At 47.5% G+C, this 12,288-nt stretch overlaps 1 protein-coding gene across 7 annotated transcripts in view; it reads right to left on the reverse strand.

Annotated features, from left to right (window-relative positions):
• Nucleotides 1-12,288, reverse strand: part of ACACA (acetyl-CoA carboxylase alpha) — a 219,633-nt gene that overhangs the window by 25,899 nt on the left and 181,446 nt on the right. For all 7 annotated transcript variants that reach the window (XM_067472024.1, XM_067472023.1, XM_067472021.1 and 4 more), the window contains 3 exons: nucleotides 8,698-8,794; nucleotides 8,525-8,621; nucleotides 6,640-6,775 (listed from right to left, as the gene is read on the reverse strand). In XM_067472024.1, the coding sequence (XP_067328125.1) occupies nucleotides 6,640-6,775; nucleotides 8,525-8,621; nucleotides 8,698-8,794 (330 nt within the window). The remainder of the gene's footprint in view (nucleotides 1-6,639; nucleotides 6,776-8,524; nucleotides 8,622-8,697; nucleotides 8,795-12,288) is intronic.

A 12,288-nucleotide genomic window follows, 5' to 3' on the forward strand; every position in this document is an offset into this window, starting at 1 on the left:
GAACCCCCAGGACTAACTCAACCTACTGGAGGGGTTTGAGGGGAGTGACTCACCCTAGTGGGAGTTGTAGTTTACCCTACAGCCAGAGAGCACACTGAACCGCATCGATCGATGATGCATCCAGAGCAAACTTGCCCAACATAACCCACTTTTTTTGCACCTTGCGCCTCCTTTGCGCCATCCTCCTCCTCAAGTGCGGAGAGAAACGTGTCTCTCTGGGAGAGGGAGGCGATGCGCCCGTCACCGCCACATATACGGGGAGTGACACATTTATGACTAATTCAATAATCACTTTATTATGGAGCGCCGGCCATAAACCACTTGAAGCTCCTTTCAGCTAATTCCAGTGTTAAGAAAATAATTGCTCGATCCAAATTGTTTTAACCAAATTAATTCTTTCAGAGACATTTTTTAGTGGGGCTACATAATAAAATAATTGCGTAATTAGCGCTGCATTTTTCACTCCTGCCACGAGCGAGTATTTTACTCAGAAGGAGCCGAAAAGGGAGGAGAGGAAGAGGAAGGGAGAGGGAGGAGGAAGAGGAGGAGAACGGAGAGGTTTCCTGGGAGCCTCTCCTTCGGACACGCTCGGATCCCGAGCCAACACAAATCAAAGCTATCTCACACACAAAAGCACCCAATTGTGTCCCTTCTCAGGCCATGGAGAAGCCTTCAAACCATTTCCGATTTATGGCAACACTACGTTTTCTTGGAAGGATCCATTCGGAATCCTGCCATTGTCTTCCCTTGAGGACGAGAGAAAGACTTGCTCAAGGTCATCCAATGGGGTCTCCCGGGCATGGCAGGGATTCGAACCCTGGCCTCCCAGAGTCTGGGTCCATCCTTGAGAGCACCACACCTTGAAAGCCTGAACAACATGTGGCTGTGGGGTTTGTATACCTGTGGAATGATGTCCAGGGTGGGAGAAAGAACTCTTGTGTGTTGTAGGCAAGTGGGAAGGTTGCCACCTCAATTAGCATTGAATGGTCTAGCAGTTTCAAAGCCTGGGTGGTTTCCGTCTGGTGGAATCCTTTGTTGGGAGGTGTTAGCTAGCCCTGTTTAGTATTGAATGGCCTAGCAGCTTCAAAGCCTGGGTGGTTTCTGCCTTGTGGAATCCTTTGTTGGGATGTGTTAACTGGCCCTGATTAGCACTGAATGGCCTAGCAGTTTCAAAGCCTGGCTGCTTTTTGTATGGTGGAATCCTTTGTTGGGAGGTGTTAGCTAGCTCTAATTAGTATTGAATCTCTTTGCATATAGTAATTGTTATTTTGGAAGCTCTAAGTTCACTGTGTTGACAAAGTATTGATAAACTATCTTCTATTTATATACAGTCTCTAATTAATCGTATGAATGTTCTCATGTTATATTCAATGTAGAATTTCTTGGAACATAGAAATTGTGACTAGCAGTTTCAAAGCCTGGCTGGTTTCTACCTGATGGAATCCTTTATTGGGAGGTGTTAGCTGGCCCTGATTAACACTGAATGGCCTAGCAGTTTCAAAGCCTGCCTGGTGGAATCCATTGTTGGGAGGTATTAGCTGGCCCTGATTTGCAGTTTCAAAGCCTGGCTGGTTTCTACCTGGTGGAATCCTTTGTTGGGAGGTGTTAGCTGGCCTTGATTAACAGTGAATGCCCTAGCAGCTTCAAAGCCTGGCTGGTTTCTACCTGGTGGAATCCTTTGTTGGGAGGTTTTAGCTGGCCCTGATTAACATTGAATGGCCTAGCAGCTTCAAAGCCTGGCTCCTTCCTGCCTGGCCCTAGTCCAGACAAGGAACAATCAAGGCTGGTAAACACCTCCTAACAAAGGATTCCCCAGGCAGGAAGCAGCCAGGCTTTGAAGCTGCTAGGCCATTCAGTGCTAATCAAGGTGGCCAATGGCAACATTCATACTTGCCTCCAAAAGATATTTCTTTCTTTCTCCCACCCTGGACGTCATCCCACAGATATATAAACCCCACTTGCCTAGTTTCCAACAGACCTCCCAACCTCTGAGGATGCCTGCCATAGACATGGGCGAAACGTCAGAAAGGAATGCTTCTGGGACATGGCCAGACACCTTGGATAACTAATAACAACCCAGAGAAGAGTCCTTTCCCTCACCCTGGATATATAAACCCCACTTGCCTGGTTTCCAACAAACCTCACAACCTCTGAGGATAGCAGTCATAGATGTGGGCAAAACATCAGGAGAGAATGCTTTGGGAACATGGCCATACAGCTTGGAAAACTAATAACAACCCAGAGCAGAGTCCTTTCCCTCACCCTGGATATATAAACCCCACTTGCCGAGTTTCCAACAGACCTCACAACCTCTGAAGATAGCAGTCATAGATGTGGGCAAAACGTCAGGAGAGAATGCTTTGGGAACATGGCCAGACAGCTTGGAAAACTCATACCAACCCAGAGCAGAGTCCTTTCCCTCACCCTGGATATATAAACCCCACTTGCCTAGTTTCCAACAAACCTCACAACCTCTGAGGATAGCAGTCATAGATGTGGGCAAAACGTCAGGAGAGAATGCTTTGGGAACATGGCCAGACACCTTGGATAACTAATAACAACCCAGAGAAGAGTCCTTTCCCTCTCCCTGGATATATAAACCCCACTTGCCAAGTTTCCAACAGATCTCACAACCTCTGAGGATAAATGTGGGTGAAACGTCAGGAGAGAATGCTTCTGGAACGTGGCCAGACAGTCGGAAACTCAGTGATTCCGGCCATGAAAGCCTTCGACAACATGAGCACCATTCTCTTTCCTAGCCCCCAGGCAGAATTGGTGGAAGCCCCCAAACACAAACCCATCTTTGCATTGATATGAGCAGTTTCCTAAATCCGTTACATTCAGTTGTCGTTGTGTTTTGTGCAAAAACAATTAAATAAATGCATTTTTTAAAAATGTGAGTTAAAGTCTTTGGTGAGGGTTTCCTTGTTGTGTTATTGTTGTTCTTACTGGTATTTATAACCCGTCCCGGGGGGCCAAATAATAAGTGTAACATGAAAAACCAACCGCGAGCGACCCCGTCGCGCCACCAGCGAGGCGGTTTAATATCTTTGGGATTTGCATCCGATCAGCCCTCTTCACGCTGAGCCCGAGACCCCCGTGCTAATTTCGAGTAAATTTCACGCTTGATGCCTCGCTGTTGTGGGTCACTGGCGGTTCAGCTAAATCAACTGTTTTCCCTCCATCTCAATATTCAAGGTTTTTGGGAGAAAAAAAGATATAATAATTTAATATTTGCATTATGCTGAACAGCCTTGCAGCGAGACACAACTCGCGTGGCGGAAGGCAACCTCAGCCACTCTCGATATGGAACTGCATCTAAATATATGCGCGCAATATGCACACAGCTTAAATGAGCTTGGCGTGTAAAGAGTTGCTTTCCCCTCCTCCTCTAATGTCAATTCTCGACGTTGCCGTCGCCAGAGCGATCTCTAATCTTTTCCTACTCATTACACACAATTTTGGAGCCATTTTACCCACAGCGCGGCCGTTTCCTGGCGGCGCGTGTGTACATAACGGGTGCGTTTGTGTGTTCCTAGGCGCACCGAGGGGGTGGCGTAATTGTTTGTTTTCACTCCCGGCTTAATCTTCCTCCCTCCGTGTGTGTTGGGATGGCCTCGACGAAGCAGTAAACATCATAGACAGGAAAATCGCATTCAAAGCACCCCCAACAGATGGCCATCCAGCCTCTGTTTCAAAGCCTCCACCACACTCTGGGGCAGAGAGTTCCACTGCTAAACAGCTCCCACAGTCATACAATCCTAGAATCAGAGTTGGAAGAGACCTCGTGAGCCATCCAGTCCAACTTCCTGCCAAGAAGCAGGAAAATTGCATTCAAAACACCCCCGACAGATGGCCATCCAGCCTCTGTTTCAACGCCTCCAAAGAAGGAGCCTCCACCACACTTTGGGGCAGAGAGTTCCACTGCTGAATAGCTCTCAGAATAGAATCATAGAATCCAAGAGTTGGAAGAGGCCTGGTGGGCCATCCAGTCCAACCCCATTATGCCCAGAAGTAGGAAAATCGCATTCAAAGCACAGCAGACAGATGGCCATCCAGCCTCTGTTTCAAAGCCTCCAAAGAAGGAGCCTCCACCACACTCCGGGGCAGAGAGTTCCACTGCTGAACAGTCCAACCCCATTCTGCCAAGAAGTAGGAAAATCACATTCAAAGCACCCTCGACAGATGGCCATCTAGCCTCTGTTTCAACGCCTCCAAAGAAGGAGCCTCCACCACACTCTGGGGCAGAGAGTTCCACTGCTGAACAGTTCTCACAGAATAGAATCATAGAATCCAAGAGTTGGTCGGCCATCCAGTCCAACCCCATTCTGCCAAGAAGTAGGAAAATCGCAGTCAAAGCACCCCCAACAGATGGCCATCCAGTCTCTGTTTCAAAGCTTCCAAAGAAGGAGCCTCCACCACACTCCGGTGTAGAGAGTTCCACTGCTGAACAGCTCTCACAGAATAGAATCATAGAATCCAAGAGTTGGTCGGCCATCCAGTCCAACCCCATTCTGCCAAGAAGTAGGAAAATCACATTCAAAGCACCCCCGACAGATGGCCATCCAGCCTCTGTTTCAAAGCCTCCAAAGAAGGAGCCTCCACCACACTCTGGGGCAGAGAGTTCCACTGCTGAACAGCTCTCACAGAATAGAATCATAGAAACCAAGGGTTCGAAGAAGCCTGACGTTCCATCCAGTCCAACCCCATTCTGCCAAGAAGTAGGAAAATCACGTTCAAAGCACCCCTGACAGATGGCCATCCAGCCTCTGTTTCAAAGCCTCCAAAGAAGGAGCCTCCACCACACTCTGGGGCAGAGAGTTCCACTGCTGAACAGCTCTCACAGAATAGAATCATAGAATCCAAGAGTTGGTCGGCCATCCAGTCCAACCCCATTCTGCCAAGAAATAGGAAAATCACATTCAAAGCACCCCCGACAGATGGCCATCCAGCCTCTGTTTCAAAGCCTCCAAAGAAGGAGCCTCCACCACACTCTGGGGCAGAGAGTTCCACTGCTGAACAGCTCTCACAGAATAGAACCATAGAATCCAAGAGTTGGTCGGCCATCCAGTCCAACCCCATTCTGCAAGAAGTAGGAAAATTGCATTCAAAGCACCCCCGACAGATGGCCATCCAGCCTCTGTTTCACAGCCTCCAAAGAAGGAGCCTCCACCACACTCCGGGGCAGAGAGTTCCACTGCTGAACAGCTCTCATAGAATCTATTTATATATAAATGCTCTGTGCATAATGAGTACCCTAAAAACAAAAGAACCAATTAATGAAATCACACCAAATTTGGCAACAAAACATCTCACAACACAAGGAGTGACCATCACTCAAAAAAAATTTTATCTGGGAGTTGTAATTGCTGGGATTTATAGTTCACTTATAATCAAAGAGTATTCTGGACTCCACCAATGATGGAATTGAACCAAACTTGGCACACAGAACTCCCCTGATCAACAGAAAACACTAAAAGGGTTTAGTGGACATTGATCTTGATTTTGGAAGTTGTAGTTCACCTACATCCAGACTCAAACCATGATGGATCTGGACCAAACTTAGCACGAATATTCAATATGCCCAAATATGAACACCAGTGAAGTTTGGGGGAAACAGGCTTTGACATTTGGGAGTTGTAGTTACTGGGATTTATAGTTCACCTACAATCAAAGAGCATTCTGAATCCCACCAGTGATAGAATTGGACTAAACATCCCACACAGAACCCCCATGACCAACAGAAAATATTTCCAGTCCAACTCCCTTCACCAGGGCAAGAAAACGTAAACAAAGCCCTCCTAACGAAGAGCCATCCAGCCATAGATATAGATAGATATGATTCACACACACACACAGATATAGTATCATAAATTTGAAAAGGACCCCAAAAGAAGGACAATAGTATGTTCCATGTTCCAGAGTAGGCAAACCAGACAATCTCCACATCAGCACTGACAAAGAAACAACAAGAAATGCTGTTTACCCACAATCATAAAGAAATTACATATATTAGAAAGCAACACTTTCTCATTACTTTATTTTCCAGATCACCAGACTATTTTATTTATTTATCGTGTCATCCGCAACCAGAACAATCACCAGACTGGGCCACAGCAATGCGTGGCAGGGGATGGCTAGTAGAATCATAGAATCCTAGAGTTGGAAGAGACCTGGTGGGCCATCCAGTCCAACCCCATTCTGCCAAGAAGCAGGAAAATCGCATTCAAAGCACCTCCGACAGATGGTCAGAGGTTTGGCACAGCTGGTAAATCATCAACAATTCTAAGATCTATCAACCAAAAAGTTGCAAGTTCGAAGCCCAGGGTTGGCATGAGCTGCCAACTGTCAGCCCAGCTCATTGTTTACCTAAGCAATTCGAAGACTAGAGAAATTAGGTACCACTAAATAGCGGGGGAGGTGATTTACAACGCCATAAAGAAAGAAGATCAGAAAATGCTGGGCAACCAAAAGGAAGGAGAAAGTCCTGACGGCTCTTCATCATAGAGGAAGGAGCAACAGCACCCCCTGGACTCGAACCCAACCTTCCATGGCACCGTCTGTGTATTGTTGATACAAAGCAGCATTTTCTCCATTTCACTTTGATGGCTCCCCCGGGTCTTGTTTTGTTTTACTCACCTTTCATTCCTCCCGAGAAGCCTCTCCAGTTGGCAAAGACCATCAGCGGGAGCCCTTCCCGGTTGAAGTCCTTGATGGCTTGCGCCGTCTTGAAGGCGGAATCGGGGAACCACACTTGGCCGGCCTGTTGGATAATCTGTTGGGGGAAAAGAAGAGGAAGGCTGTGCTTCATTGACACAGAGGTGCAGAACCCCATGCTCCACCCAGTCGTGTTACTACTCCTGTTGGAGTTCAACTACATCCTGCACAAGTCTATAGTCCTCAACAAGGAGTGTTACCTTGCAGGGGAAACCCTTCCCTCACTGCTGTCTTTCTTTCTCTCCTCCTACTTTTCCTGTTTCTTAGGCTGATACTTCTCAGGGACATGCCTCTTTGGATTCAATTTCTAGCCAAATGACAATCCCCCGTTCTCCATTTTTGTTCTTCTCCTGTGACCATGGAGAGAGACGTAATGTCTCCAGAGAGCTAGGTAGCTAGGTCCTAATGTTCCTATACAGTAATGTAGTTCTTTAAATACAATATTGGATAACTTTGAAAGCTTGTCTCAAGCTCATTTGCTCTACTGCTAGGCTCAAGAAGCTTCAGATCTGCTAAACTGTTGCTGTTGTCATTTGCTCTACTGCTAGGCTCAAGAAGCTTCAGACCTGCTAAACTGTTGCTGTTGTAATTTGCTCTACTGCTAAGCTCAAGAAGCTTCTGACCTGCTAAACTGCTGCTGTTGTCATTTGCTCTACGGCTAGGCTCAAGAAGCTTCAGATCTGCTAAACTGTTGCTGTTGTCATTTGCTCTACTGCTAAGCTCAAGAAGCTTCTGACCTGCTAAACTGCTGCTGTTGTCATTTGCTCTACTGCTAGGCTCAAAACGCTTCGGACCTGCTAAACTGTTGCTGTTGTAATTTGCTCTACTGCTAGGCTCAAGAAGCTTCTGACCTGCTAAACTGTTGCTGTTGTAATTTGCTCTACTGCTAAGCTCAAGAAGCTTCTGACCTGCTAAACTGTTGCTGTTGTCATTTGCTCTACTGCTAGGCTCAAGAAGCTTCAGACCTGCTAAACTGTTGCTGTTGTAATTTGCTCTAACTGCTAAGCTCAAGAAGCTTCTGACCTGCTAAACTGCTGCTGTTGTCATTTGCTCTACTGCTAGGCTCAAGAAGCTTCAGATCTGCTAAACTGTTGCTGTTGTCATTTGCTCTACTGCTAAGCTCAAGAAGCTTCTGACCTGCTAAACTGCTGCTGTTGTCATTTGCTCTACTGCTAGGCTCAAAACGCTTCGGACCTGCTAAACTGTTGCTGTTGTAATTTGCTCTACTGCTAGGCTCAAAAAGCTTCGGACCTGCTAAACTGCTGCTGCTGTCATTTGCTCTACTGCTAGGCTCAAGAAGCTTCTGATCTGCTAAATTGTTGCTGTTGTCATTTGTTCTACTGCCAGGCTCAAGAAGCATAGGACCTGCTAAACTGTTGCTGTTGTAATTTGTTCTACTGCTAGGCTCAAGAAGCTTCGGACCTGCAAAACTGTTGCTGTTGTCATTTGCTCTACTGCTAGGCTCAAGGAGCTTAGAACCTGCTAAACTGCTGCTGTTTTCATTTGCTCTACTGCTAGGCTCAAGACGCTTCAGACCTGTTAAATTGTTGCTTTGTCATTTGCTGTACTGCCAGGCTCAAGAAGCTTAGGCCCTGCTAAACTGTTGCTGTTTTCATTTGATCTACTGCTAGGTTCAAGAAGCTTCTGACCTGCTAAACTGTTGCTGTGATTTCCTCTACTGCTAGGCTCAAGAAGCTTCTGACCTGCTAAACTGTTGCTGTTTTCACTTGCTCTACTGCTAAGCTCAAGAAGCTTCGGACCTCCTAAACTGTTGCCTTTGGATGTTTTGACTCTTGGCAAAGCCTACCTTGGCCTCGGAGTCGAGATTGGCGGGATCGGCCGGGATGCTCGACTCCACTGTCCGCGTTTCGACGGCCACCACTCCTACGGAGATGCCACCGAGCCTGGACACAGCAACAGAAGTGTTAAGGGCCGAAGTCCACTACACTGCTTCATAATCGTACTATGATAAGAACGTACCTCGCTCTGCCAACCACGACCGTCTGAGCCCAAGGCTGCATGATCTCCAGGAAAGAGCCGTGGTCGAAGAAGCCGCTGAGCCACTGGCCCTTCTGAGCTGCAAAGGAGAAGGAAGAGGGAAAGGAAAGTGTCAGGAGAAGAGGAGAAGATCTTGGAATCCTCGTGGACAACATGAGCCAACAATGTGATGCGGCGGCAAAAAAAGCCAACGGGATTTTGGTCTGCATCAAGAGGAGTCAAAGTGTCTAGATCCAGTCCACAGGAAGTGGGTCAGGGGAAACATTTAATGAAAACCCTCGTGTAAAAAAAGACCAGGTTGTGGCACAGGTGGTTGGGAGTCAGCCAGCATGAGTTGGAGTGAGCTTTTGGTCATTTGTCTAGCTTGCTGTCGACCTTTGCAGCCCGAAAGACAGTTGCGTCTGTCAAGTAGGAAATTTAGGTTAACGCCATAAAACTCTCCAGCAGCATGCAAAAGAATGAGGAAGTACTCCATCGGTGTCACAAGTGGATGGTGAAGCAACAGCTCCCCCGGTGGCCAGAATTCAAAGCATACCCTCATGAAGCTGGAAAGTTAAATAGCCTCTGTGTGTCTGTCTATATATGTTGTGTGTCTATGGCATTGAATGTTTGCCATGTATATGTGCATTGTAATCCACCCTGAGTCCCCTGCGGGGTGAGAAGGGCAGAAAACAAATACTGTAAATCTATATCTTTATCTGTATAATAAAAGTGAATGTTTCTATGTTTGTATGTATGTATGTTTGTATGCGGAGGTGTATGTGGCAGCTTTCTGATTGGCTGCCACTTCCACAGGCCACTGCAAACTGCACGGGTGACAGACCTTGACCAAACTTGGCACACATAACCCTAACCCTGACCCCCTTTACATCCTGGTGCAGTTTGGGGGAGGATGGACTACGGATGATGGGATTTGCAGTACTTTCAAACACTTCAGCTCCCACAAACCACTGTGGCCTCCATCAATTACAGATCAGGACCAAACTTGGCACACAGACCCACCATGACCCACTCTATATCTTGTTGCAGTTTGGAGGTGGATGGACCATGGATGATGGGACTTGCAGTACCTTCACTCACCCCCTGAGAACACTGTGACCCACACCCATGACTGATAAAGACAAAACTTGGCACACAGAGCCCCCATGACCCACTCTACATCCCAGTGCAGTTTTGGGGAGGACGGACCATGGATGATGGGACTTGCAGTACCTTCACTCACTTCCTGAGACCACTGTGACACACACGGATGACCGATAAAGACCAAACATGGCACACAGAGCCCCCATGACCCACTCTATATCCCAATGCAGTTTGGAGGATGGACCATGGATGATGGGACTTGCAGTATCTTCACTCACTACCTGAGACCACTGCGACTCTCATCCAACGACTGATCAAGACCAAACTTGGCAGACAGAACCCCCAAGACCCACTCTACATTCTGGTGCGGTTTGGGGGAGAATGGACCACGGATGATGGGACTTGCAGTACCTTAACTCACTTCCTGAGACCATTGTGACCCATATCAATGACTGATCAAGACCAAACTTGGCACGCAGAACCCCCATGACCCACTCTACATCCCAGTGTAGTTTGGAGGAGGATGGGCCATGAATGATGGGACTTGCAGTACCTACACTCACTTCCTGAGACCACTGCAACATTCATCCAATGACTGATCAAGACCAAACTTGGCACACAGACCCACCATGACCCACTTTACATCCCGGTGCGGTTTGGGGGAGGACAGACCACGGATGATGGGATTTGCAGTACCTTCACTTACTTCCTGAGACCACTGTGATCCACAGCAATGACTGATAAAGACCAAACTTGGCACACAGAACCCTCAAGACCCACTCTACATTCTGGTGCAGTTTGGAGGAGGATGGACCATGGACGATGGGACTTGCATATGAAAGTTGCAGTTCACACGCACCAACTGAACCCAGCTGACATTGGATCTAGACTCAATTTGGAGCACAAACAATGCCTTTGTAAAGTAGCCCGGGCACCACCGGATCCCCGAGCTAGTAAATAAATAAATAAGGCAGAATTATGAGTTTGCATCAGGGCAGAAGACAAGGCGACATCTTTGTTGGACGGTTCGACCTCTTGAATCTTCAGACCGCAGCCATGGAAAAACATCCCCTGACCTTCGCCAAGGACAGACGTGTCCTTAACACGCCTCTCTCCTGTCTGATTTGTCTGCAATTGCCCCCAAAGAACCTCTCCCTCCCCCCCCCCCCCCCCCGCCTCAAACGTGTTCGTTTTTAGCATGTTCAGCCTCTTTTACAATGCTATAATTTTGAACAGGCGGCTCCTGGCTCGGCAGAGGCGTGCGCAAAAGCAATTAAAAAGTGGCGATCGGAGCGAGGCAACCTCTGCTGACTCGGGCTGGGATGGAAAGCGTTTTATCAAGCCCAAACTTGAAATTACACTCTGTTCTAATGTCCCCGGCTTCCCGTGTCGTCGTCCCCCCCCCCCCCCCCCCCCGTAAAATGTGACCATCCATTTCGGCGTTATCTATCTCTTCATCGCCCAAGTCCGGGAGCTGATCGTTTCGATTCCGGGCCTTGTGTCGAGCGTCAGTTTGAAGAATATCGCGGCGCTATCTCTCCTAATAAACGGCTTTAACTCTTCACCTAGGAGATCTCTTCTTTACCTTATCGCGGGGAAGCATCTGCTTTCCCCTTAACGCCTCCACTAAATTAAAAAGCGGAGTCACTCCATTTGGAACATGCGAGATCGAGACAAGCCGGATGAATTACCAGCGAGGGGACGGGGAACGGAGCGGAGAACAAATCGCCCAAAAGGAAGTCGCCAGAAAGCCTGCTTCTAGAAATTGCTGGAACGCAACCACATCCTGCACAAGTTTATAGTCCTCATCAAGGAAATAGATGCCCTCTTGGTCTCTGTCTCTCTCTTTCTCTCCTGTTTCTTAGACTGATTCTTCTCAAAGACATGTCTCTTTTCAGCCAGAGTTTCTGGCCACATGGCAACCCTCTCTGTCCTCCAGTGTGTTCTTCTCCCGTGAGCATGGAGAGAGGCAAGGTGGCTGCAGAGAGACAGCTAGTTAGGTGGTGAGGCCCTTACTTTTAACGGGTTAAACTCTTATGCTGCTGAACTGCTGACCCAAAGGTTGGCAGTTTGAATTCGTGGGACGAGATTGTCAGAAAATAAAAAATTAACCATTTTAAATTACAAATATGTGAGTCAAGCACTGAAAGGGTTAAATGGATGCAATGAATCAGCAAAAGCTGCAGTTCTATATAAGCAGGTGTGTCTGTAGCTTAGTTGCCCTCAGTCTGAGATAAACCTCAGTGGGAGAAAGGTCTTGGTCTCTGAGAAAGCCTCACAGTGTGAGGAATGCCTTAGTCTGTGAGAGAAGGCCTTAGTCTATGAGAGAAGGCTTCATTGTGAGGTAGGCCTTAGTCTCTGAGAGAAAGCCTCACAGTAGGCTATAGTCTGTGAGAAGGCCTCATAGTGTGAGGAAAGCTATAGTCTGCGAGAGAAGGCCTCACAGTGTGAGGTAGGCCTTAGTCTATGAGAGAAGGCCTCATAGTGTAA

This window comes from Anolis sagrei, chromosome 11, assembly GCF_037176765.1.
Source record: "Anolis sagrei isolate rAnoSag1 chromosome 11, rAnoSag1.mat, whole genome shotgun sequence".
Classification (NCBI taxonomy): Eukaryota; Metazoa; Chordata; class Lepidosauria; order Squamata; family Dactyloidae; genus Anolis; species Anolis sagrei.